The sequence below is a fragment of the Chelonoidis abingdonii genome, chromosome 1 (genome assembly GCF_003597395.2).
Source record: "Chelonoidis abingdonii isolate Lonesome George chromosome 1, CheloAbing_2.0, whole genome shotgun sequence".
In the NCBI taxonomy this organism is placed as follows: domain Eukaryota; kingdom Metazoa; phylum Chordata; order Testudines; family Testudinidae; genus Chelonoidis; species Chelonoidis abingdonii.
The window spans coordinates 231,059,790-231,086,266 of record NC_133769.1 but is presented as its reverse complement, the minus strand read 5'-3'; the positions used below and the strand labels follow the sequence as shown (position 1 = coordinate 231,086,266).

The window sequence follows — 26,477 nt, the reverse complement described above, 5'->3', positions numbered from 1 at the left end:
TTTACATGCACCAATACACCTAGATGACCTATAAACACAGATTTTATCATAGCCCTAGGAACTCACCAGATCTGGAGACAAACCTAGGCCCCTCAGCGCTCGAACACTGTTCTGTGTAGGTTTTGTTTTCTGTTCTCCAGTAGCATTAGGCTGGAAACATATATTTTAAAGGCTGAAACAGTAACTCATTTCTAGTATCAGGACAATTATAGTTAAAAACAAAGAAATGTCAGTGAAAGTAAGGATACTGACAAGGAGAAAAAAGTATACATCAAAGCAAAGCACAATATGTTAGAATGGAGAATAGTAACACTGTATTATTGCATGCATTAAAAACCCTGTGGAATTTCCAGCCAAACAGCACTAATTGAGGCCAACTGTCACTTTTAGATCAGTATAGAGAGAGAACTGAGACAGAACTGAGGAGGAGAAATGTCCAAAACTGGACGTTCTGTAGTACCTTGGAAACTCCACAAAACAGTGCCAGGCCTTCAATGACCTTCCACAAGTGGAACTGATTGGAATTTAGTACACAACTCTGTCCTCAAATATACCCATTCAACTGCCATTGAAATTAATTGTAAATGGGTTAATGTAAATCAGGACAGAATATGCTCCTTTTTATCTATATAGATAATCCAAAAGAAATTCTGGAAATATGGTGGTATTGTCAGCACCCCACATCTACCTTCCAAAAACTTGCCTATGAATATTTACAACTTTAAAAAAAAAAACAAAAAACTTCTAATCTATTTTTTGGTGTAAAAGTTATGGTTAGATAGAACACAAAATTTTCAGCATTATAAAGCAGATGTAACCTTACAGATGAGTTAGTATTATTAGTCTTCACTCACATTACCTGGAATACTAAAGGGAGACTATTAAAGAATATTGGGTGAAATCCTGGCTTCAGTAAAATCAACGGCAAAACTCCCACTGGTTTCAGAAGAGCAAAGATTTTAGCTATTGTCTCTTTAAGCTTTAAAACACTGACTCCCTAGACTACAACTCCTGAAAAAATTATATAGAATGCACTACATGGCAAAACTTAACTGAAAATTGAAATATATGATCTTACTAATTTACCTGTGGTACAAGGCTAACGTGGATATTGCAGAAGTTTTCTCTTTTTGCCTTAAACTGGAACTGTCTGAATGCCTCAACAAATGGCATTCCTTCAATGTCTCCAATAGTTCCACCTAGCTGAAAAAGAAGGCCCAGAATTTACTACTGCTCTGACAATTAAAAAAATAAATTTCTACTCTGTGTGAGCCTTGAAAATTTCAACTGCTTATCTCAGTTGTGCATGTTGTAAGAGGGAGAATGAATGAAGTATGGTTCTGAAGGTACATCTTGTATCATTACATGGGCCATTTCACGTGGAAAACTTTACTCATTTTCAATGCTGTTTTTATTCATTTTCAATGCTGAGGGCACAGTTTTACACAAGAATAAGTCTGTTACCACTGAAAACTATATGCTTTATATATAAATTTTCAGTATCTTGAAGACACCTGCTTTCTTGAATCAAGTAGTAGGGAACAAGTTATCAATACAGTAAACTGCAATTTGGTAAATTAGAATGAAAATGTTTTAAGTTTCCTGTTTTCTAAATTAATAACAAATGCGGGAAATGTGAAAAGGGCATCTAATGCTATTATCATAGCTCTACAATGGGATAAACTGCACATCACCAGTTTGGAACCCTGGTAAAAGCAGAAATAATTAGAAACATGTTATGCCAGAACAAGACAGATGTAAGGAATAAATTAAATTTATTAAAAAACGTATTCAGCAATAGCTATGATAGAAAGATTGGAGCTGCTTAAACAGTCTTCCATCAAGATCCTTAAAAGCAAAATTATCTCAGAATGTGGTCTGATTGCCCTCTTGTGGTTTCTGAAATCATTGCACATTTTTGTTGAAATAAAATTAAAACACACACCCCCACACACAAAGACTTTACTGTATTTGACATATATATAATAAACCTACTTACTGCAACAATTTGCACTTGATAAATTATATTTGTAACCTAAAAGCCTTGCAATCTTCAAACCAAGGATCCTGTCTTGGTCTCTACAGAAAGTTTCCTGACTTTGAGAAAAGAATCACTGACAAGCCTCACCCCTATCTAATGTAAGGAAGTTCCTGTGCACTTTTTCTGTTTATTGCTCCTTCTAAGTTTAAAGGAAATATTGGATTTATATTGTACACTTCATAAATATAGTGGAAACTTTCTAATCAAGCCGAAACCTTAGGCTAAAATCAAGGCTGGACTGTCTTTCCAAAAAATATGCTACAGTTCAAAAAGAAAGTAAATACTTCGTACAGAAGTAAATAAGTGTCTATGGCCTGCATTATGCTGGAGTTCAAACTAGATGATAATAATAGTCCTTTCTGGCCTTTAAAGCCCATTAAATACTCTTTCTTCAAATTCCCAGATATGTCTTCTTCAGAAATTTCATTAAAACTTGAATGATAATAAATACTACCATCTTGCACTTATATAGTGCTTTTCATCCATACATCTCAAAGTGCTTTACACAGGAGGGACTATACTCCTTTTCAAGACCTTAAAAATAAAATAGATAAAATATGACCTCAATCCATAAGTTCTTAGATACATTCTTGAAAGCATGATCGTGAACAACATGACAGGATCCTTGGTCTGAAGATTGCAAGCTATGATTTGAAGAGTTCTTCTATTGACTATGATGTCTTGATTTCTAAGATCATCAAGGAAATTAAGTCCTGCTCCTTAATATTGTTAATCCAGTGTATGTAGCTGGAATCCATTGTATATGGCTTGCGAAAACCCAGGAAAGATGAAAATATACACATCAGAAAAAACTGTTATTCACCTTTTGTAACTGTTGCTCTTCAAGATGTGTTGCTCATATCTATTCTAGTTAGGTGTGTGCACCGATGTCGGAAACTTTTCCTTAGCAGCAATTCATCTGTGGAGCCCCCTGGAGTGGCACCAATATGATGCTCTATATATGACCCTGCCAGCCCAACCCCCCCTTCAGTTCCTTCTTTCCGGTTACTCCAACAGACGGGAAAGTGTGTATGGGGCGGAATGGAATAGATATGAGCAACACATCTCGAAGAACAAGAATTACAAGGTAAGTAACCATGTTTTCTTCTTCGAGTGCTTGCTCATATCAATTCCAGTTAGGTGACTCCCAAGCCTTACCTCGGAGGTGGGAGTCAGTCAAGGTATTGCAGACTGGAGAATCCCCCTGCTGAAGGCCATATCGTCATGTAATTGGTGAACGATGGCATAGTGTGACGTGAAGCTATGCACCAAACTTCATGTGGCAGTCCTGCAGATGTCCTGGAGGGGAACGTGTGCCAGGAAGGCTGCTGGCAAGGCCTGAGCCCTCATGGAGTGAGCCGTGACAACAGGCAGAAGGACCTTTGCTAAGCCATAGCAAGTGCAAATACACGCTGTGATCCAAGAGGATATCTGCTGGGAAGAGACTGGTGAACCGTAGACTTCCCTTTGCCTCGGGAATGAGGAAGTAGTGTGAGTAGAAGCCCGTGCCTCTGAGCTCCCAAGGTACCTCCTCCCTGCTCCTAGAGCTAGGAGGGACTGGACCTTCTGGATGAGAGGTTGCTCAGGAGAGGGACGGGCAAGGGGTGTGGGAGGGCGGGAAGGAGCAGACCTGGACAGAATAGCCTGCCTCTACTGTGTGGAGGACCCACTGATCCGATGTGATAAGGGACCATGAACGGTAGAAGTGGGATAGGCAGTTCAGAAAGTGAGAGTGACTGGTCCGGGTATGCACTGGTAATCCATCCTCATGCACATCTTCAAAATGGGTGCTTAGGGCCCAGAGGGGCTTTAGACTGTCCCTGGCCCTGCCCTGGAGGAGGATGCAATGGTCTGTACCTGGTGTATCTACTCCTCCTACGGGAGAAGTCCTGCCTGGGTCTAGCAGGGACAGACCACTGCTGGGAGGGCTCGGGTTTAAACAGCTTTCTTTGAGTTGCTGGGGTGTGCATGCCGAGAGACTTAATTGTGTTCCTTGAATCTTTCAGGCTATATAACCTAAAGTTGGCCTGTTCAGTGACGAGCCCCTGACCATCGAACAGGAGGTGTTAAATAGTCTGCTGAACTTCCGGCGGAAGACCTGAGGACTGAAGCCAGGCATTATGCTGCATGGCAACACCAGATGCCAGCATACATGCCTTCACATCCGCGGCATCCAGGGAGCCTTGAAGAGCAATCCGGGACACTATTCTGCCCTCCTCTGCAATGGCTCTCAGCTCCTGCTGAGTGTCCAATGGAAGGAGCTCTTTGAACTTTGGGATAGCAGACGAGTAGTTATAACTGCATCTGCTAAGGATCGCAAGCTGATTAGCAATCCATAGGGAGAGGCCACTGTTAGAATAAACCTTCCTCCCAAAGAGATCCAGACGTTTTGCGTCTCTTGATTTAGGGGTGGGCCCTTGCTGGCCCTGCCTTTCTTTTTCGTTTACCACATCCACCACGAGGGAGCACAGGGAGGGACGGGTAAAAAAGGTATTCGTACCCCTTAGTGAGGACAAAGTACTTTCTTTTTGCCCCTTTGGCCATGGGAGGAATGGAGGCCAGAGTCTGCCAGATTGTTTTGGCATTTGACTGGATGGTCTTTATAACGGGTAGCTCCACCCTAGAGGGCCCTTCTGGTGTCAGAATATTCACCACAAAGTCCTCTTCTTCTACTACCTCTTCCACCTGGAGATTCATATTTAAGGCCACTCGCCCTAGGAGTTCCTGTAAAGCCTGACAGTCCATGGATGGAGGGTCGGATGTAGATGTACCCGCCACTGCCTCATCAGGAGAAGATGAGGTGGCGGCGACCGGCAGGATCAGGTCTGAAACAGTCCCTTGGTCCACTAGATCCAGTTCCTCCTGGGCACCGGCCGTAGTCTCCACCAGGGGTGGGGCTGGGTCCAGCAACTGAGTGGGATCTGGAGGAGGACGACTGATGGTTACCTCGGGAATACGGGACCCAGAGCGTGAAGGTGGAGGGACTCCTGGAAGAAGTGCCCCCTACACCCAGGGGGTCCAGAACTGCCACTGAGGCTGCCAGTGGGGCGCTGAAGTATCCCATCTGATACTGCCCAGGCCTGATTGAGGTACCGCTGATGTCCCCGATGCCCTACCCGACCAAAGGGAGAGTGACTGGGAACGGGACTGCCAAGGAGGGGTGGTGCACTGTGTCAGGGGGAGTTCTGTGTCCCCCGACAAGCAGGATGGGTGCTGTGCGGAGTGGCAGGATCCAGACGGTGTCCAGCGGTGCTGTTGCCTCAGTGGAGATTGGCCAGGGGAGTGCAACCATGATTGGTGCCATGCCGGAGAGTGATGCCGCGACAGAGAGCGGTGGTTTTGCGGAGGGTGTCTCGCGATGGAGAGCGGTGCCATTGTGTAGAGCGGTGTTGGTTCGAGTGGTGCTGGGGGTGCGACTACCGTCTGAGGCCTTTGTGAAGGCTTCTCCGAGGCCTGTTTCCTACAGGTGGCCGGGGAGTGGGAGCAGTGCCAGGGAGAGCACTTTTGGACCCCCGAAGATCGTCAAGCCCTAGAGGGGCATGCCAAGTCCTTTTTCAGTTCGGCAGACGATACTGCTGGAGGGGTGCACCGCACCGAGGCACTTGGGGCCCAGTCTTGAGGCGGACGAAGGGCAGACTCCATGAGGAATTGTTTCAGTCTAATGTCTCTCTCCTTTCTAGTGCGAGGTTTAAATGCTTTGCAAATCCTGCACTTATCCACCTGATGGGCCTCTCCCAGACACCAAAGACAGGAGTCATCGGGGTCGCCCGTGGGCATAGGCTTACCACAGGAACTGCAAGATTTGAAGACCTGGGATGGCATTCCCCGTAGCCCCGTAGGGCACTCGTTAAAAGGGAAAACCCCTGCAAGCATTAACAACTATACTTAACACTAAAGATAACAAAAAACTAACACTTAACTAACAATAGGGTAACTATATACAGAGATAAGTAGAGTAGCTAGGGAGTTGTGCAGTACTTGCAAACAAGAGACCACTGTTCCAACAACCATCACTGGTGGTAAGAAGGAACTGAAGGGGGGGTCGGGCCAGCAGGGTCATATGTAGAACACCATATCAGCGCCACTCCAGGGGGCTCCACAGCCGGCCTGACGGGTAGCTGCTAAGGAAAAGTTTCCGACATCCGGGCACACGGCGTGCGCACACACCTAACTGGAATTGATATGAGCAAACACTCAAAGAAGAACTGGCTGCTTTAAGAGAGAATCAGCTCCTAAGGAGACATTCTTCAGCAAGTTTCAGTGCTCTGCATGGGGGTTTAATCACATTAATGGAAGTCACAGGGAGTAAGCCATGCATAACATACTCAGAATTAATGCCAAGGGCCATACAGTCTTTGTGTGTCTTTGTTGTTGCTATCCACATCAACTCAGTCTGACATATATACACAACACAAAACAAGGGAGGAAAAGAAAGCTCTGTTTATTCATCACACATACCCAGCCCCATGGATTACATCTACAGAGATGGGAAATTTCATACTTGCCTCAATGACACATATTTGTGGCTCTTTCTTGTCACTGTCCACAGGAACCTTTGCCTGATTCATCACCCATTCTTGAACAACATCAGTAACGTGTGGAACAACTGCAAGGCAAAATGAAAAAAGGAAGCACTTCCTAATGTAGGACCACATATTGCTTCCTACTTAGAGAGGAGAGAAAAACCCAGTGGGGTAACTGAGCTGGTGGGATGAAAGGGGGCAGCAGTAGCAGCCCCATGGCATGGTGCTCCTTTCTTTGAGCCTTTGGAAGTCTCTCCAGAAGATTAAAGTATAGCCAAGTCTTGTTGGCAAGGAAGAAGGGTGGAGCCAAGGCAGCAAAGAGCAGCTGTTCTATGCAGTATGCCTCCTCTCAAAGCTGAATGGATGAGCATGCCAGCACTTCCAATGTGAATGACTGCATGCAAATTTAAAAGGATTTCCTCAATATTTATAGATGCATGTATGTTTATAAAGAGCAAATTTCAGTTGCAAGTAAAACTTGATTACTGGAATGCAAATGGGAAGCAAACTCCTCCTGGATCATCTGGAGGACAGAACGATGTGCTCAACTAGAAGAATAGGCAGCTTCAGCACACTTACCTGCTGTACTCAAACTGTCCTTGACCTCAAATAACTTACAATTTCAGTTGTCCAATTTATCAACAAAATTGTCATAAATCCAGGAAAGTTTCTGTAGTGACCACTTCATTCGCATTAATCCAATAATGCAAATGTCAGTAATCCTCTGAGTGAATAAAAGTTACCGTGTAATTGTTCTAAACAGTCTTATTAGAAACTCAACTAATCTGCATGAATTTAAACTACATGGAAAGTACCTTGAACTGTCTTTCCCAAGTAATCGCCATGTCTTTCTTTATTGATTACATGTTGATAGATCTTTCCAGTGGTGATGTTATTATCTTTATATAAGTTGATGTCCAAGAATCTTTCATAATTTCCCAAGTCTAAGTCAACTTCTCCCCCATCGTTTAGTACAAAAACTTCACCTGAAAAACAAAATGAAAAGGTAAAAAATAGATTGCACTGGGATTTCCTCCTACATTAACACATAGGAAAGCAATGATTACAAATTACTAAATAAATGGCAGGAATTCTACAAACATAATAAATACATTTTAGTAAAGGTGTTGTATAAATAAGCACAATGAAATGCAGTGCTTTATTTCAATTATGTTAATTATTTTAGGCTCAGATTTGGGGTAAAATTTGCATGAGTGACTTAGCAACTTTTGAAAAATTTACCCCTAGTTTTCATTCAGTTGTTTCAGCATAAATATCTGGTTCATCATATCCACAGCTAGGGTCTTATCCAAAGACCACTGAAGTCAGTGGAATTTTTCCACTGACTTCAAAGAGCTTTGGATCAAGCCTAGAGCCTTTTTTCGATCTCTAAAGATGCCTCTTTTAAACATCAGCCTGTGAGGAAACCACACCTGTTGCTTCCAACATGGCTCCATATGAAATCAGATGGGAAAGTGTTTTGGCAGAACTGAAAAGTACCTCAGCAAGAGCACTGCTCTTACACATCAATGACTGAATAATTTGCTGGATTCATATTGTAGAAACAAAGATAAAATCTTTTGAATGTACGCTCTAGAATATGTAAATACACAGTTGCAATATAAAAACGTGTCCATCAGGATATCAAACTCTTTTTGAACAAATAATGAAAGAAAATGCACTACACAAGAGGGTAGATGATTTACAATCTGATCCTGTGAGATGCTAAATTCCTCCAGTGTGCTATTAATTTTCCATTTAAGTCATAGGGGCTGAGGATACCCACTTCCTCTCAAGAGAAGGCTCTTTGAGAATAAAGAATGAGGAAACTTTGGCTAATTGGAAATCATGAAAAGATTAACTTTGGAACTCTGAACTGTGGGTTCAGCTAGCTAAAATTACATTGCTGGCAGCATTCTAATCAAAGGGACCAGTCATCCTGGTGTCTGCTAGAAGGTTACTGATGAGCAAAAGTGAGTGTTGCATACAGAGCCGTATTGATTAGTTGTAAAACTATTGATACAGAAGGCTACTTTGCAAACTTTGAGGAAGACTTGGAATTTGGTACACTGTAATAGTGGGGGAAAGCTGGCATATTTCCAGACTACACAGCCTACTCTTTTAGAGCATGACCCGATACCCGATTCAATCAGTGAGAGTTTTTCCATTGATTTCAATGGGCATTGGATCAGGCCCTTAAAGAGCAAATGTTTTGGGATTGTAAAAGATAACTGATAATATGATCTAAAAGACTGAAATATGCCTTTCTGTCTCCCATTAGATGACACTGGGCAAGGAAAGAGGACAGATTTATATATTTCAATCCCCTGAAAAAGTCTAAACATTTATTGCAACTAAAATGCCACTTACATTAACCTGGATGCAGACAAAATGGGAAACGAGAAGCCAGGTAACTGTTCTCTCTAACTCCTCACTTAATGTCCTCCCGCTTAATGTTGTTTCGAAGTTACGTCGCTGCTCCATTAGGGAACATACTCATTTAAAGTTGTGCAATGCTCCTTTATAATGTCGTCTGGCTGACTTTACAAGGGAGCATTGCACAAGTTCCTCTTCTCCGCCTCCTCCTCTTCCCTCCCTCCCAGTGCTTACCCCGCTACCAAACAGCTGTTTGGCGGTGCTTAGGACTTTCTGGGAGGAAGGGAGGGAGCAAGCGAGTGAGGAAGCTGCCCCCACCTCCCACAGGCAGGACCACCTGGAACGCAGGGGCTTTAGAGGCTGCAGGGTCCTGTCAAAGTGCCGCTTATCTCCAGCCAGCTTTGAAGGGGTATGCTGGCTGTGTGGCTGCCCCTGCTCCTCCTGAGTCCTCCAGACTGTGCTCGCAGGGACGCATTCTGAAAGGGGCTTTAGAGATGCAGGCCAGGGCCCCGGGGCCCCCTCAGCCCAGGGCCCTGCTGTCCCTAAAGCCCCTGTATTCCAGGTGGCTCTGCCTGCTGGGAGGGTGGGGCAGCTCCCAGAATTGTGGCCATGGGGGCGGTGCCGCACTGCACAAAGCCACCTGCACCCCTACATCAAATAGGAGCTGCCCCAGGTAAGTGCTCTGCACCTCCTGCCTGCCCCAGCCCTGAGCCTCCTCCTGTACTCCCACCCTGAGTGCCCTCCCACACCCTAACTCCCTCCCAGACCCCAGACCCTACCCTGAGCACCCTCCCAAACCCTAAATCCCTCCCAGACCCCGCATCCTGAGCACCCTCCCATACCCTAAATCCATCCCAGATCCTGCACTCCCAGCCCTGAGCCCCAGGGGTAAGCCAGGGGCACCTCCCCACCACAGTACAGTACTGTACAGTATATAATGCCTTTTGTCTGCCCCCCAAAAATCTCCTTGGAACCTAACCCCTCGCATTTACATTAAATCTTATGGGAAAATTGGATTTGTTTAACACTGTTTCACTTAGAGTTGCATTGTTCAGGAAAATAACTACATTAACTGAGGAGTTACTGTATTTATATATAGATATATTTAGACCTTGTTTTTTACATCCAGTTTTGACTTAATGCCCGATTTTCATCACTAATGTGAGCTACAGGAAGTCAAACCTGATGGATGCTGTCCCAAGGTTTAGGACAGGGCTGGCCAACCTGTGGTTCCGGAGCCACATGCGGCTTTCAGAAGTTAACATGCAGCTTCTTGTATAGGCACCGACTCCAGGGCTGGAGCTACAGGCACCAACTTTCCAATGTGCTGGGGGATGCTCACTGCTTAACCCCTGGCTCTGTCACAGGCCCGGCCCCCACTCCACCTCTTCCAGCCCCCTCCCCTGAGCCTGCCGTGCCCTCGCTCCTCCCCCCACCAGAGCCTCCTGCACACCATGAAACAGCTGATCAGAAGGTGTGGGGAGGGAGGGGGAGGTGATGATCGGAGGGGTTGTGGGTGGATGGGAGGTGCTGGGAGCGGGGCTGCTGGGAGCTGCTGACATTTACTGTGGTTCTTTGGCAATATACATTGGTAAATTATGGTTCCTTCTCAGGCTCAGGTTGGCCACCCCTGGTTTAGTAGAATGACACAGTGAATGGAGATGGGCGGCTCCATGGCATAGGCCACTCTAAAATATAGCCTACAAAGGCTTAGCCCTGGAGCAGGATTTTTTCCTTTTTTTAATTAGATCCATTTATATTTCACAGGTTTTTAAAAAAACACAGGAGTTCATTTTATGTTGATGCTTTCTGTCATCTGTTTAATTCAAATATTAATATGGTTTAAAATACATATGGCAAGAGATTGGTCCATAAAAATAAGAATTGCTGGTATTCTTTTTAAATTATTAATGGATAAAAATCTAGTAATATTAATACCTTCATAAAAACAAGGGCAAAATTCTGCCCTCAGCTAAACTGCACAACCTCAGTGCAGGACACAGAATTACTTGAACATAATCTAGTGCAAAATTTGTCCCTCATTTAAAAAGTCACCTACTGAAAATTTACAATTGCTCCCAGAAATATGTTTCATTAATGTAAACAGGTTTAATTAATATTTGTAAAAGCATTTTGAAGATTAGGAGTGCTATTATATTATTATCATCAGCAATAAGTACATAAATAGACTTTTTAACTTTTATTTGATAGTACGAGCTATTATAACCTATTGTTAAAGGATTGGTATGTATTCAGACACACAATGAAATCTTTATTAAAAATATACTAGTTTGCATACAGCAGTCAAAGGAACTTTGCTTTATCACCTTTAGTAAACATTTCATTAAACTGCTTGTTCTAGATATAGCTTTTTATATCTGAAATAGGATTTTCTTTTCCTTTATAATAAATGCACTCTTATTTACTTACTTTTTCATCTAAATGAATATCTCTAGTGATAATTTCCAGTTACACATGTAAAAAAATAGCACAACTTGACATGAGAAATCGGGACTTAGGTCCAGATTAACTTGAGGTACTCATATTTAAGAAGTACTGCCTAAACAATTTACCTGTAGCCTACAGGCATTGGTAGATAAGACACAGGTATAAGTTAAGGCATAATACAATGCGCCTAAAAGCCGTTAGGCCTGTAAGACAATAGCTTAGCTCAGCATTTTTCAAATGTGGGGACTGTGGCCACATGCAGTCACCAGTGTATTTTTTTGCTGCCACAACAGCCTCCAAAACATGGGTGGAGATTGGAGGAGACAAAGCAGTGGCCCCTCCCTGCCATACCCAACTTTTGCTCCTGAATAGCTGTTACCAAGGGCAGCGAGATGCACTGCCAGGATTTGGGCCTTGCACCACGCAGCTTCCTCCTCACGGGTGCCAGGCAGCACCTCTGGAAACACACAGGGCTGGTGTACATGGCATTGGAGTTGGCTCTTGTCAGTGGACGTGGTTGCACCATTCAATCGCTGGGGCACTCCTGAGCAGCTCCCCTGATCACGCCCGATCTGGGCATGGATCCTAGGATTCCACAGGTGGCCAGTGAGTTCCTGACCCACCTTCCCTGGGGTGGGGTCTCACTGAAGAGCCATGGGAGGCAGGGACAGAGAGACTGGTCAGTGCTTCCCCTGCCTATTTACAGATGCTGTAGTTAACGCAGTAGCTCAATGGCTCAGGGCTGCTTCAGGGCTTGGCAGCTTCCAGACAGGGCGAGGGGCTCCCGCTCTGTGACACCCGCCAAATACTAGAATAGGAACAAGGTCTGGGTGCACTTCCTACTACCTTCCTACTATATAAATAAATTACAATGATTTGGATGTGAACGTGTGCATATTTATTGGTTTTTTTCTTAAGGTTAATTAAGTATTTTAGGAAAAACTGTCAGAGCAGCCACCAGCAAGAGTTGGTGGCCACACGCTGAGACCACCAAAAACTTTATTGTGAGAACCCCTGGCTTAGCTAAACTAATCAAGGCCTAAGGCCCAAAAAGCTAGCCAGGAGTAACCCTAGATAATAAGATAGCACAATACAGACTACTTTAATAAATGAGTATGACTAAACTGCTGACAGGTAACCACCAGATGTCAGTTTATACCAGCTTTAGATATTTTAAATTAGGAACATCAGCAGATATCTAACCACAAGAATGCCATAGTCACTAATTGACGAATATGCTAATAAACTTGAGTTAAAAGGTCTAGTAACTTACAGGAGAAGAGTACCACAACTTCAGTAGGGTGAGGAAATACAGACAAGGAAAAGGGGCTGAGACCCTTACTGAATATGCATTAGGCACAATGGGAATCAGCTGAATACATAAAAGCTGCACTTCAGCCAGCGTGCCTTGGAAGAGGCCAGGACGATGACTGGTAGTAAGGATGACAATGAGGATGATGACTAACATTTTGGGTTGTTCTGCAAGAGATGGTGTGAGTATATGGATGCTCAGACACTCATTTTATATTATTTCTACCCTCTTCGCGGAATGGAAGTGTTTGTGACATTGCTAACAGTACTAATAAAAATATTACGAAGACAGAAGGTCTTTCATAAGTGTGAGTGTGTCTGCTGTGCACATCAGAGTTCTCATCATTCTGATAACTCTGATACTTCTGGGTCTGATCAGGAGCCAGGACCCTCTCAACCCACAGAATGTCACTGGTATTTCTAATTGATCAATATAATTAATACACAATCAATAGATCAGGCAACATACCTAAGGCAGGACCCAATGAGGCAATGGCAGAGCCAGGAACAGAATCCAGTTCTCCTTAAGTCCCAGTCCTGTGCCTGTCTGTTGGACTAGGCTGCTTCTGCACTGATATCTCAGCTACCCCCTTTCAAGTGCTGCTCTGCTACTCCGTAAGTCATATTTCCCTCTGTCTTAAAAAGCAATAGTTCAGTTCTTCAAAGCACCTGCCTTCTAGACTTTGAAATTGACAAGACCCAGTCCTGAATTTGATTCCTGTGGTGAATAAGCCCCTTTTCATTTTAAACAGATACCAAAGTACACTTCCACTCCAAGAACAGCTGGAAATATTTTAGCACTCAAGGGAGTTTTCTCCAGTTCTCCACTACATTAACCACCCACAGGACATTCACACCACAGGCTGTAACTTCTGAAGCTATCAAACTGACAAGAATGAAACTGCCAAAGATTTGCCTTATCATGGAACTGAGAAAGTGACTTTATAGTTAAGACTATAATGAGCTTTCCATTATAAACCCAATTTTGACCTTCATTTCTACCTTTCTCAGAAAGACTCCTTTCTGTCTGCAATTTATTACATGTGGCCTCCTGCCAGAAAACTTTCTAGGAAACTCTTTGAAAAATGAGCTCTTGGAAAGGTCTATCACCTTTTTCAAACGTTGTATCTCAAACATAGGTTGGCCTAGTAACATTAAATGCATTCATAGTACATAGAGATGAAAAAAGCCTATTAGATCACCCAGTCCATCTTCCAGATGATGAGATAGTGTGACTTTCAGTATTTTCTGGAAGTGTGGTTATTTCATTCAGGATTTTGTATGGATCAACCAAGATACTCAAAACTAAATAGGATGCAAGACTTCCAGCCCTCTGTGTGTGAGACTATGCAGACATTTAGCAAATATTTTTTAAAGATTTCCAGCGGCTAATGGAGTCCCCAAAGGTTGATGCGTCTGAGAATTCCATTAGCTCTTGGCAGACTTTAAAAATTTTGCAAAAGGCTTGCACAGTCTGACTTTGAGGGGGTTAGAGGTCTTGTAGGAGCAGTGCTAACCTTGAGGAAGATTTTTCAAAAGCACAAATGAGAATTAGATGACCAATTCCTACTGATTGTTAATGGGAGTAGGGCACCTAATGTCCCTTTCAAAATGTCTCCTCTTTGTACATTGGCTGATTCAGGGGATGGGTCCAGTCTCTGAAGAATCTGACTCCTCACAGAAGCTCTGTTCCGTCTGCTTGCACAGAGAACCACCCTCCATCAGGATCACTGTCAGCTGCACAAGCAACGCTGAGTATGTCTACGCTGCAGCTGGAAGCATGCCTCCTAGCCTGGGTAGACAGATATATGCCTGCTCTATTTAAGCTAGCAGGCTAAAAATAGCAGTGTGAACACTGCTGCTCAGGTGATGGCACAGGCTAGCCACCAAGATGCCGGGAGGAAGCACAAGCAGGAGAGGGCAAGCGCAGAGGACTCCTGCCTCATACTGAGAAAGCAAGACAATCAGCGAGTTATCTTAAGTGCCTATACACAAATGCAAGAAGCATGGGAAACAAGCAGGGAGAACTGGAAGTCCTGGCACAGTCAAGGGATTACAGAGATCTGGTGGGATAAATCACATGACTGGAGTACTGGTATAAACTGTTCAGGAAGGACAGGCAGGGGAGGGAAAGTGGAGGAGCTGCATTGTATGTAAGAGAGCAGTATGACTGCTCAGAGCTCTGGTATGAAACTGCAGAAAAACCTGAGAGTCTCTGGATTTAGTTTAGAAGTATGAGCAACAAGGGTGATGTCGTGATGGAAGTCTGCTATAGACCACCAGACCAGGGGGATGAGGTGGACAAGGCTTTCTTCAGGCAACTAACAGAAGTTACTAGATCACAGGCCCTGGTTCTCATGGGGAACTTCAATCACCCCGACATCTGCTGGGAGAGCAATACAGCAGTGCACAGACAATCCAGGAAGTTTTTGGAAAGTGTAGGGGACAATTTCCTGGTGCAAGTGCTGGAGGAACCAACTAGGGGCAGAGCTCTTCTTGACCTGCTGCTCACAAACAGAGAAGAATTCGTAGGGGAAGCAAAAGTGGGTGGGAACCTGAGAGGCAGTGACCATAAGATGGTTGAGTTCAGGACCTGACACAAAGAAGAAAGGAGAGCAGCAAAATACATACCCTGGACTTCAGAAAAGCAGACTTTGACTCCCTCAGGGAACTGGTGGGCAGGATCCACTGAGAGAATAACATGAAGGGGGAAAGAAGGCTACGAGAGCTGTTTGTACATTAAAGAATCCTTATTGAGGTTGCAGGAACAAACCATCACAATGTGTAGAAAGAATAGTAAATATGGCAGGTGGCCAGCTTGGCTTAACAGTGAAATATTTGCTGATCTTAAACACAAAAAAGAAACTTATAAGAAGTGGAAGACTGGACAAATGACCATGGAGGAGTATAAAAATATTGCTCAGGCATGCAGTAGTGAAATCAGGAAGGCCAAATCACACTTGGAGTTGCCGCTAGAAGAGATGTTAAGAGTAACAAGAAGGGTTTCTTCAGGTATGTTAGCAAGAAGAAGGTGGTCAAGGAAAGTGTGGGCCCCTCATTGAATGAGGGAGGCAACCCAGTGACAGAGGATGTGGAAAAAGCTAATGTACTCAATGCTTTTTTTGCCTCCGTCTTCACAAACAAGGTCAGCTCTCAGACTGCTGCACTGGGCAGCACAGCATGGGGAGGAGTGACCAGTCCTCTGTGGAGAAAGAAGTGGCTCAGGACTATTTAGAAAACCTGGACCAGCACAAGTCCATGGAGCCAGATGTACTGCATCCGAAGATGCTAAAGGAGTTAACGGAAGTGATTGCAGAGCCACTGGCCATTATCTTTGAAAACTCATGGCAATCGGGAGAGGTCCCAGATGACTGGAAAAAGGCTAATGTAGTGCCCATCTTTGAAAAAGGGAAGAAGGAGGATCCAGGGAACTACAGGCCAGTCAACCTCACCTCAGTCCCTGGAAAAATCATGGAGCAGGTCCTCAAGGAATCAATTCTGAAGCACTCTGAGGAGAGGAAAGTGATCAGGAATAGTCAGCATGGATTCACCAAGGGCAAGTCATGCCTGACTAACCTAATTGCCTTCTATAATGAGATAACTGGCTCTGTGGATGAGGGGTAAGCAGTGGACGTGTTATTCCTTTACTTTAGCAAAGCTTTTGATACGGTCTCCCACAGTATCCTTGCTGGCAAGTTAAAGAAGTATAGGCTGGATTAATGGACTATAAGGTGGGATCAGAAGCGGGCGTAGATTGTCGGGCTCAGTGGGTAGTGATCATTGGCTCCATGTCTAGCTTGCAGCTATCAAGCGGAGTGCCCACAGGATCGGTCCTTGGCCGGTTTTGTTCAAATCTTCACTATATCTGGAGGATGGCGTGGACTGCAACCCTCAACAAGTTTGCAGAAGACACTAAACGGAGGGAGTGGTAGATGCATGGGAGGTAGGGATAGCTACAGAGGACCTAGACAAATTAGAGGGTTGAGCCAAAAGAAACTGATGAGGTTCAACAAGGACAAGTGCAGTGTCCTGCACTTAGGACAGAAGAATCCCATGCACTGCTCAGACTAGGACCCAAAATGACAAGGCAGCAGTTCTGCAGAAAAGGACTAGGGGTACAGTGGACAAGAAGCTGGATATGAGTCAACAGTGTGCCCTTGTTGCCAAGAAGATAATGCATTTGGGCTATATAAGTAGGAGACTGCAAGCAGATAGGAGGGACGTGTCATTCCTCTCTTCGACATTGGTGGAAGCCTCATCGGGAGTACTGGGTCCAGTTTGGCCCACACTACAAGAAGGATGTGGAAAATGAAAAGAGTCCAGCAGGGGGCAACAAAAATGATTGGGCTGGAGCACATTACTTTAAGGAAGAGTTGAGGGAACTGGGGGTTTAGTCTGCAGAAGAGAAGAATGAGGGGGATTTGATAGCTGCTTTCAACTACCTGAAAGGGGTTCCAAAGAGGAGGAGCTAGACTGTTCAGTGGTAGAGATCACAAAACAAAGGAGTAAGGTGTCACAAACAGATAGTAGGGTTAATGTTTCTTTTACTGTAAAGGGTTACACAAGGAACCAAACACCTGACAAGAGGACCAATCAGAGACCGGATTTTCAAAAGCTTAAGGAGGGAATTGTGGGGGTTTCTTGGTCTTGGGTCTTCGTCTGTTCTGTGCTCTCTCTCAGCTATGAGAGGATCTATTTCCAGTCCTTCTAATGCTTCTGTTTCCCAGTTGTAATACAAAGTAGCAAAAGTATAGTCTTTAATTGTTTTGCTGTATTTGCATCTGTGTATCTGGCTGGTGGAGTCTTTATGTGTATTTGGCTATGAGTACTATTAAATTGTATTGTTTTGGATAGGTGTTTATCCCTATTTCTATTGTTATATCATTTTCTATAAGTTGAAACCCTGTATCTTACCATCTAGATTACAGAGAACTGTTATTCTAGTCTTTCTTTCTTTTTTTTTAAAAGTTTTGCTTTAAACCTGTTGATTTTTTTTTTCTAGGTGACCACCAGGAAATTGTGGAAAAGGAAAGACAGGGGGGAGGGAAAACGTCTCTGTGTTTAACTCTCCTAGTGTCCCAGGGTGGGAAGAAGCTAAGGGAGAGAGATAGAATCTTTTGTTTCCTGTCTTTGGTTTGTCTCTTTGTGGAAGAGATGAGACATGCTTCTTGTATTGTGATGTAAAGAGGTGCATCAGTACTCTCAGGTTAGCCAGAGAGGAAATTCTGGGTGGAGAGAGGTGGGGGATGGTTTATTTCTTTGTTAGGACTCAGGGCATCTGAGTCTTGGGTCCCACGGGAAGTTGGGGACCCAAGCACATCCATAGGCACTGAAATTCCTGGTTGGTGGCACCCTATCAGATCTAAGCTGGTAATTAAGCTTAGAGGCTTTCATGCTGGTACCCAATCTTTGGGATGCTAAGGTCCAGATTTGGGAATTATACCATGACAAAGGGTCTCAAGTTGCAGTGGGGGAGGTTTAGGTTGTATATTAGGAAAAACTTTTTCACTAGGAAGATGGTAAAGCACTGGAATGGGTTACCTAGGTAGTGATGGAATCTCCTTCCTTAGAGGTTTTTAAGGTCAGCCTTGATGAAGCCCTGGCTGGGATGATTTAGTTGGGGCTTGGTCCTGCTCTGAGCAGGGGGTTGGACTAGATGATCTCCTGAGGTCCTTTCCAACCCTGATATTCTATGAAGTATGGACCCAGGGGGATTGTGCAGGATCATACTCAGATGCTTAGCCCACGATGCTGCCAGTGTCACAACATCCTGGCTGCTAGTTTTAGTGTGCTAACTCAAGCAGAGCTAGTGTTTGTCTGTCTAGCCAGGCTAGGAGGCATACTCCCAGCTGCAGTGTAGACATACCTAGCATTGCTTGTGCAGTTGACCATGGTTCTATCATTCTCCTCTGACATACCCATTGTGGCCATTTTGGAAGCCTGAGGTCCCTTGGGTAGGCTACATTTGGTTTGTTTGGTGCACTGCTCCTGCTTCACTTTGGGAGCAAGTCCCTTTTCTGGCCTCAGAACTGTCTCCCGAGCATAGAGCCCATCTTTTCTGATGCAAAAATACACCTCTATACAGCCCCTCAATACACTTCACTTTAGGAGCAAAGAGAAACAATTTACACACTTTTTACCTCTGGGCTCTTTTGGCATTTATTCTGCTATAGCAACGGGGACTAGCCTGCAAAAGGGGGAAACCTTTGCAATGAAATTTTGTAGATCATATTAACATATCATGTTTTAGATATACAATTGAAATTGTTTTGGTTCATTTGCAGCCCTTGAAGCTCTGGAGACAAAAAGAACTGGAGTAGCTTAGCTTCACTGGGAAAAGCTAAGCCTGCACCCAAAGCCAACAAGGTTGTCTCTGCCTCCAAAAACTGCAAGGTAGACTAAAGACCCACTGCCAGAATTTGCCTAAGAAATGTAATTTAAAATACTACTGTTGGCAGGAGGTACATTTTTTAATGCTGTGCACAACTTATTTTATGATGAGCAAATCAATGATGTGGCAGAGGATGCAAGTAGTGTTTTCCTTTATAAATCTGGACCTTGACCATGTAAGATTTGGATAACTCATCAGGAATTGTTTTTCAGACGTCATGATCAACTCCATACAAGAAGTATGGAGAACTGAATGTAATCAAACAAGCTTTAAAACTTCAACTCCTAAACATTTACAAAACTCCAGTTTTCGGTGAGAGACTAAAACGTACACTCAACTAATGCTAGTGGGTTGTGAGATGCTTTCCAAAGCTGGCTGGTTAGCAGCATAGCCACATCCTTCTGGCACCTACATGTATTTGTCCCAGCCAATCTATTCTAATTTGTATTATTTAATTCATGTCTGAGGTGTCAGGTTCAACTCTCTCTCCTAGGTGTTTAAGCATATCAGAAGGATATAGGAGTTTTGTCTAAGAGCTTGACCAAGACATGTTGGTAGATCCAATCATGCTGTCTTTACTAAGCCACTCTCCAATAATATACACATTTGCCCTTGTTTGAACTTTTTTGCCTTGTTTTCAATCCAACTGACCTCATTCAAACCCAAATCTCCTTCTGACAGTCCTTCTCTACACAGGACTGGCATTTAAATTAACAACAAAGTTGGGTCTGTTGACAGAGTCAAATTGTACATATTTAATTATTTAAATCTCTTCTTGTAAGCCTTATGACCCCTTAGCTATTGATGTTGCTCTTTGAATACCCTCCAATTTGTTGATATTTGGTACTGAGGTGCTGAGAACAAAATGAGTGGCGTGACAAAGTCAGGCTGGACAGCTGTAAGGGAGTGGTGGAAGGCATGTATGTATGTAAGTACAATAAAGGCCCTTTTTCTTATAATCTGAGAAGGGTTTACCTCAGGCCTGAGACCTTTACAAACTCCTCCTCTAATGAGAGAGTGGGAGGAGAGACAAGCTGCTGCAAGGCTAGGGGCAACAGGGAGAGAGGCTTCTCCAGACTGAGAGGACGTTCTCCTCCCTACAGGGGAAACAACCAAATCTGAGTGCCTGTTTAGGGGAAGGACTGACATCCCAGAGCCAATAAAAGGAAAACACCCCTATGCCCCCATAGACGGACGCAGCAGGAAAAGGTATCTCCCTTTATTTTTTGTTTGTGAATTTGACTCTTTTGTTTGGTGGAGGAGCACTCCTTGGGCCTGCCCCAAGGCCTACCTTGAAAATACACCTCTACCCCGATATAACGTGGCCCGATATAACACGGGTTGGCATACAGCGCAGAAGAAGCGGGACTCCGGAGACGCTTTAAAGGGCCCAGGGCTCCAGTTGGTGCAGGGAGGCCTGGGCCCTTTAATCACCACTGGAGCCCTGCCACTGCTACCCGTGGGGCTCCAGCAGTGGGGCTTGGCCGACGATTTAACGGGCCCAGGCTACCCACAGTGGACGGAGCCCAGAGCTCTTTAAATCACCGCTGGAGCCCTGCCGCCACTACCCTGATATAACGAGTTTTACCTATAACACAGTAGGGATTTTTGGCTCCCGAGGACTGTGTTGTATCAGGGTAGAGGTGTATTGATAAATAAACACAGAGTGGGAAGACAAACTATCTCCAGAGTGAGGTTGATTTACTTCAGGCCCTGCCACTGCCAGAGGGGGAAGTGCTAAGCACAGTGAGACAGAGGAGGTGCCTGGGCACAGTGGGTCAAATTATAACCTGTTACATCTGTGCAATCCCACTGATTTTGATTTCACATTCTAGGTACTATCTCATCTATCCTGTGTTAGAGAGTCCTTATTACCTCTATGACATGATGCCTCTGGCAGAGCAGCCCAAAATTCCATGCGCCACTTTTTGTCACTATACTGCATTGTAAGATCATATCTAACTGAGCTTTCGGCATCACTGCTTTCCAAGAGGTTCCCACTCCCTAAATATCTATGTTCAGATTTGTTGTTCTCATTGTATCAGAGTTTATATTTCCAAGCTGAATCTCATATTGTTATTTCCAAGCCGTCTAGGACGGGATGACCTGATAATAAAGATCTATCTATAATTTTTCAAAAATATTATACATTTAAATTCTGTTTATGAAAATAAAACTTAATTGAACTTAGGCACGTAAAAGAAACAGCATCACTCTTCATACCATGCTCATACGGTGAGAAAGTTCCAGCATCTATATTAATATAAGGATCAATTTTGATTGCAGTGACTCGTAGACCACATGATTTCAATATGGTGCCAATGCTGCTTGCAATGATTCCTTTGCCAATGCCTGAGATGACACCACCGGTAACCAGGATGTACTTCATTGGAAAATGAGTAGCAGCACATAGGTCTTGAGTTGGAAATCTAACAGTGACAAAAAGCACATTTGGTAAACACACGTTTATCCTTAGAAATCACACTAAATCAGCATGCAGAAAAGGAAAGCCAAAATGAGCTTCAGAAACCAAAATATCAAAATTAAATATAGTCACAATTTTGGACTTTAAATCATTTTAAATTTAAAGTTTTTTAATCACTTCATACATATTCTGCTAACTTCAGTTCAAGGATTTTTCATTCCAACGACATTAACCACAATACATTTTACCTTTGTCTGACAGTTCTATCTTTAGAGGAAGAGACTGAACTTTTGCAGGACTGTCCAAACCAAAGGAACCCCTCACCCTGTTTTCCAGCTTTCTTTCATTCCCCCAGAGCTTATCATGTAGCCACTATTCTTCCAGAGGGTTTGCTGTTCCCACTATGCCCAAGAAGCAACAGACTGGAAAAGGAAAATGGAACCAGATCTTCCACAGAACAATGCATGGCACTACTGATAACTAGTCCAGAACCTTTTTCTTACATATTTACCCCATGGATAGATACTGAAAACAGAAAACAATAATTTGAAGACTTGCAATCTGCTGCAAAGTAAAAAGACAGCGTGGTGATGGAAAAGCAAAGTCTCAGATTTAAAAGAACATCATAAATATAATGGTAATGTAATTCTGGGCGACTGCACTTGCACCAGGGGTTGCTTCAGTTTCCTGGAAGTTGATTCTATCCCAAGACTAGCCAAAGGACAGAAACACTGGCCCATGGGACTGCTGGATAGCGATGGCAGACTCTCAGAACACGACTCTGGGGCACCTGGGGCCAGAGCTGCATCCACCCTGAAAAATGATGTATTGTGGATTTTAGTCTCAGTTGGACTTTGGGCTTGGACCCAACCCCATTGCTGGGTCTTTGGGCATGGGTCCTGAGGGCTTACTGGCCCAAGTCAGATAGATTTGTGTGTAGATAGATGGGGGAGTTGGGCTCAAGCCTGAGACCAGACTTTCCCTGAAGCGTAGACATACTCTGAGTGTCCTGACCCCCATTTGTCTAGGTTGGCATTCTGCTACAACCTCAAGACATAGCATAGTCTAGTGGGTTGTGCATTGGGCTCAAAGCCAGGAACTTGAGCCCTAAACCTGACTGACTCTGACACTAATGGCCTTCAACAAGTTATACAGGGCATGTCTACGATGCAAAAAATAACCCTATGGCAGCAGGTCTCATAGTCCGAATCAACTGACTTAAGCTCACAGAGCTTTTGCTATGGGGCTATAAATAGCAGTGTAAATGTTCCTGCTCAGGCTGGAGCCCAGGCTTTGAAACTCAGCAAGCAGGGTGGATCTCAGAGTCCAGGCTCCAGTCTGAGTGGGAACATCTACATTTCTATGTTTTGCCCCATGAGCTCAAGTTAATTGACCCAAGCACTGAAACTTAATGATAAAGAGTTTTTTCTGCAGTACAGATATACCCCTCACCTGTCTATGTCTCAGTTTTCCCATCAGTAAAACTGGGGATAACACAAACATTTCGCTCTCAAAAGACATTGAAAGAATTAATTTATATTTATACCATACTTTGAAAATTAATGTGCTATGAAAATGCTTATCATGATGATGATGATATCTTGATTAGTAGGAGAGGTAGACTACCACATTTAAGAGTTTTCTACAGTTTATTGTAGTATCATCATCATACCAGTGTATCATCATGCATACACAATAACTGAGCTTAAGAAACAACACATATCTAAAGCCGGGTCTACACTAAAAATTAGATTAACCTAGCTACATCACTCAGGGGTGTGAAAAATCCACACCCCTGAGAGATGTAGTTAAGATGACCTAACCCCTAGTGTAGATAACACTAGGTCGAAGGAAGAATTCTTCCACTGACCTAGCTACTGCCTCTAGGGGAGGTGAATTAACTACAGTGATGGGAGAACCCTCCGGCAACCATAATGAACGTGCTGCTGTAGCATTTTAAGTGTAGACATAGCCTAATTCCTACTTAACTTACTTCTTGAAAAGTAGGCTTTTTGATTAGTAGCTTCATTAGATACAGTTTCAGAGAACTCCCTACCACCATCAACTAACAAATTCAAAAAAGAAGACCTCTGTAGGGTTGAAAAGCTTGTTTCTGTCACCAACAGAAGTTGGTCCAATAAAAAATATTACCTCACCCACCTTGTCCCTCTCTTATCCTGGGACTGATAGGGCTAAAACTACTGTATACTGCATGCTGTATGACTGTAAGGTTTAGATATAAACAAACATGCTAAATATGAGTCAACAGTATAATACTGTTACAAAAAAAACAAACATCATTCTGAGATGTATTAACAGGAGTGTTGTAAGGCAAGACACAAGAAGTAATTCTTCCTCTGTACTCCACTCTGATTAAGCTTCAACTGGAGTATTGTGTCCAGTTCTGGGCATAGGTGCCAACTCCATGAGTGCTCCAGGGCTGGAGCACGGTGGTTGCTCTGCACCCACCGGCAGCTCCCTGCCCCCACTGCCCCAGCTCACTTCCACCTCCGCCTCCTCTCCTGAGCGCACCGCATTCCTGCTTTTTCCCCCTAGCTCCCAGCGCTTGCACCACGAAACAGCTGTTTTGCGTGGCAAGCACTGGGAGGGAGGGCGGAAGAGGGGGAACATGGCACACTTGGGGAAGAGGTGGGGCTGGGGTGAGGATTTGGAGAAGGGGTCCAATAGAAGCAGGGAGGAGGCAGAGTTGGGGCGGGGGCTTTGGGGAGGGAGCTGGAATGGGGGCGGGGCAGAGGTGGGGAAAAGGGTGGAGTCAGGGTAGGGCCGGTGGGGGGCGGGGGGGAGCCACAAGCACCCACTGGCGCTGGGAAAAGTTGGTGCCACATTTCTGGAAAGATATGGGCAAATTGGAGAAAGTCCAGAAAAAAGCAACAAAAATGATTTAAAGATCTAGAAAACACGAACTATGAGGGAAGATTGAAAAAACTGCTTTTGTTTAGTCTAGAGACGAGGGGACTGAGAGGGAACCTGATAACAGTTTTCAAGTACATAAAAGGTTATTATAAGGAGGAGGGAGAAAAATTGTTATTCTTAATCTCTGAGGCTAGGACAAGAAGCAAAAGGTTTAAACGCAGAAAGGGCAGTAGGTTGGACTTTAGGAAAAACTTCTTGTCGGTGTAGTTAAGCACTGGAATAAATTGTGTAAGGAGGCTGTAGAATCTCCATTATTGGAGATTTCTAAGAGCAGGTTGGACAAACACCTGTCAAGGATGGTCTGGAGATAATACTTAGCCCTGCCATGAGTGCAAGGGACTGGATAGATGACCTCTCAAGGTCCTTTTCAGTCCTAAGATTCTATGATTCTGTGAAACAAAAGCAAAGACATGCTTATATAGCACAATTAAGCCAGTATGCACAGCCTAGCTTTTATTTCTTTTACTTAACTTAGACCATTACAGTTATTCATAATCAATATTATGAAGGTTGTGTTTAACTTTAACTTCATGAAGGAAGTAAAGTGTATATAAGTGCTAAGATTTTTTTTGGTTTTGTTTTCATAACAATAAGCAGTACTGACATTTATGTGAAAATGAAATGAAATTATTTTCATTTTTTTTCTTTATTTGAATTTAGATGTGACCAGCAAAAATCTTAGGCACACAACTGATACTTAAATTCACATATTACACTGTAAATCTATTGTATCAAATGACACTTAGTAAGTATTATTTTTGTTTTCAATGCAATGCTAGTTTGTTTTGTATAAAAATCCTAGAATTCCATGAGTGCCAGGTGCCTAATAAAATAATTTATATTTTAAATTTTATCTCAAGTACACAGCTTGGTCAAACTTCTGCCTAGAAATCAGTATGCCTACAGTAATCTTCTTATTTGTTAATACTGTGCAAACATCACACACTTTGGACCACAGAGAAATTGCATTAAACTGAAGAAAAGCACAAGCACAAGTACAAAAAACATTGACTAACAGAGCCCTTTGCTTTGAATGACAGTGAGACTATAGATTCAATATACAGATTTTGTGTTCCTAAGGAAAAATCCCAGTTAATTCAAAATCGGGTCTTAAAGGACAGTCGGCTTAAAAATAATAGGCCTCACTCTCTGCTATGTTGGTTATTCCCCTAGAAGGACAAAGAAACATTGTGAGTCTGAACTCAGAATCTGTTCAACCTTCTTCCATCTAGCAGGGGCACATGCCCCTACAGATGGGGCTGACGGTTCAAACTCAAAAACCTGTGTATGTTTGCATTTGCCAGAGGGATCCACCCATAAAGGCTCTGTGTCTCTGCACTGTTTCCATGACCTCCTACTTTCTCTCAAGAGTTCTCCAACTTCATCATTAATTTATATGATTTTATAATTAATATTTTACAATTTTGAAGGATCTTTTATTTTAGGATTAAAAAATAAACCTTATTTTCAGCACATTTTCTTTACTTCTCCTGTCTAAGAATCAAAGATCTGGTTTGATTACTCTGCTCAGTATCTCACTGGAGAACTGACACAGGAAGTGCAACAGGGCTAACGTACTGGACAAGAGGCAAATGAAATGGATTCATCCTTTTATTAAGATGTCAGAGATGAGTTAACAAATACCAGACTGTCATTCAGAACACATGATACACAGCAGGTAGATGTGTCGTGTTCAGAAACCTCCTATCTTCTAAGATATAAAATAATACAGAGTTCAAGGACATATTACAGTGAAAAGATGAAAACTACAGTATTTGTAATATTTCCATATTAAATACCAAATAAATCCAAAAACATTGGAATATGCGATAGCGATCAAAAAATATACAAGAAGCTACAATATCTTCAGAACGCTACCTTCTTCCAGCTGTAAGCAGTGCAGACCTTCCCAACATTACAATGTCACAAATAAGCCTGCAAAACAGACAACAATAGGCACTAGTATTTATGCAAATCCAACACACAAGCTGTTTAAAAAACAGTGAGATGTATTTTCAGATGGTTCCC

The 26,477-nt window shown here is 43.3% G+C and overlaps 1 protein-coding gene across 6 annotated transcripts in view; it reads right to left on the bottom strand.

Moving 5' to 3' along the window:
* CTPS2 (CTP synthase 2) overlaps positions 1–26,477 on the bottom strand; it is a 177,107-nt gene that overhangs the window by 145,349 nt on the left and 5,281 nt on the right. For 2 of the 6 annotated variants that reach the window (XM_075060326.1, XM_075060341.1), the window contains exons 2-7: positions 26,328–26,384; positions 21,314–21,519; positions 7,380–7,550; positions 6,543–6,647; positions 1,087–1,199; positions 67–150 (exon numbers count right to left, since the gene is read on the bottom strand). In XM_075060326.1, coding sequence (XP_074916427.1) covers positions 67–150; positions 1,087–1,199; positions 6,543–6,647; positions 7,380–7,550; positions 21,314–21,519; positions 26,328–26,365 — 717 coding nt within the window. In that variant the 5' untranslated portion in view covers positions 26,366–26,384. Of the gene's footprint in view, positions 1–66; positions 151–1,086; positions 1,204–6,542; positions 6,648–7,379; positions 7,551–21,313; positions 21,520–26,327; positions 26,385–26,477 lie in introns of all 6 variants that reach the window. The other 4 variants (XM_075060330.1, XM_075060336.1, XM_075060339.1 and 1 more) reach the window with 4 other exon arrangements.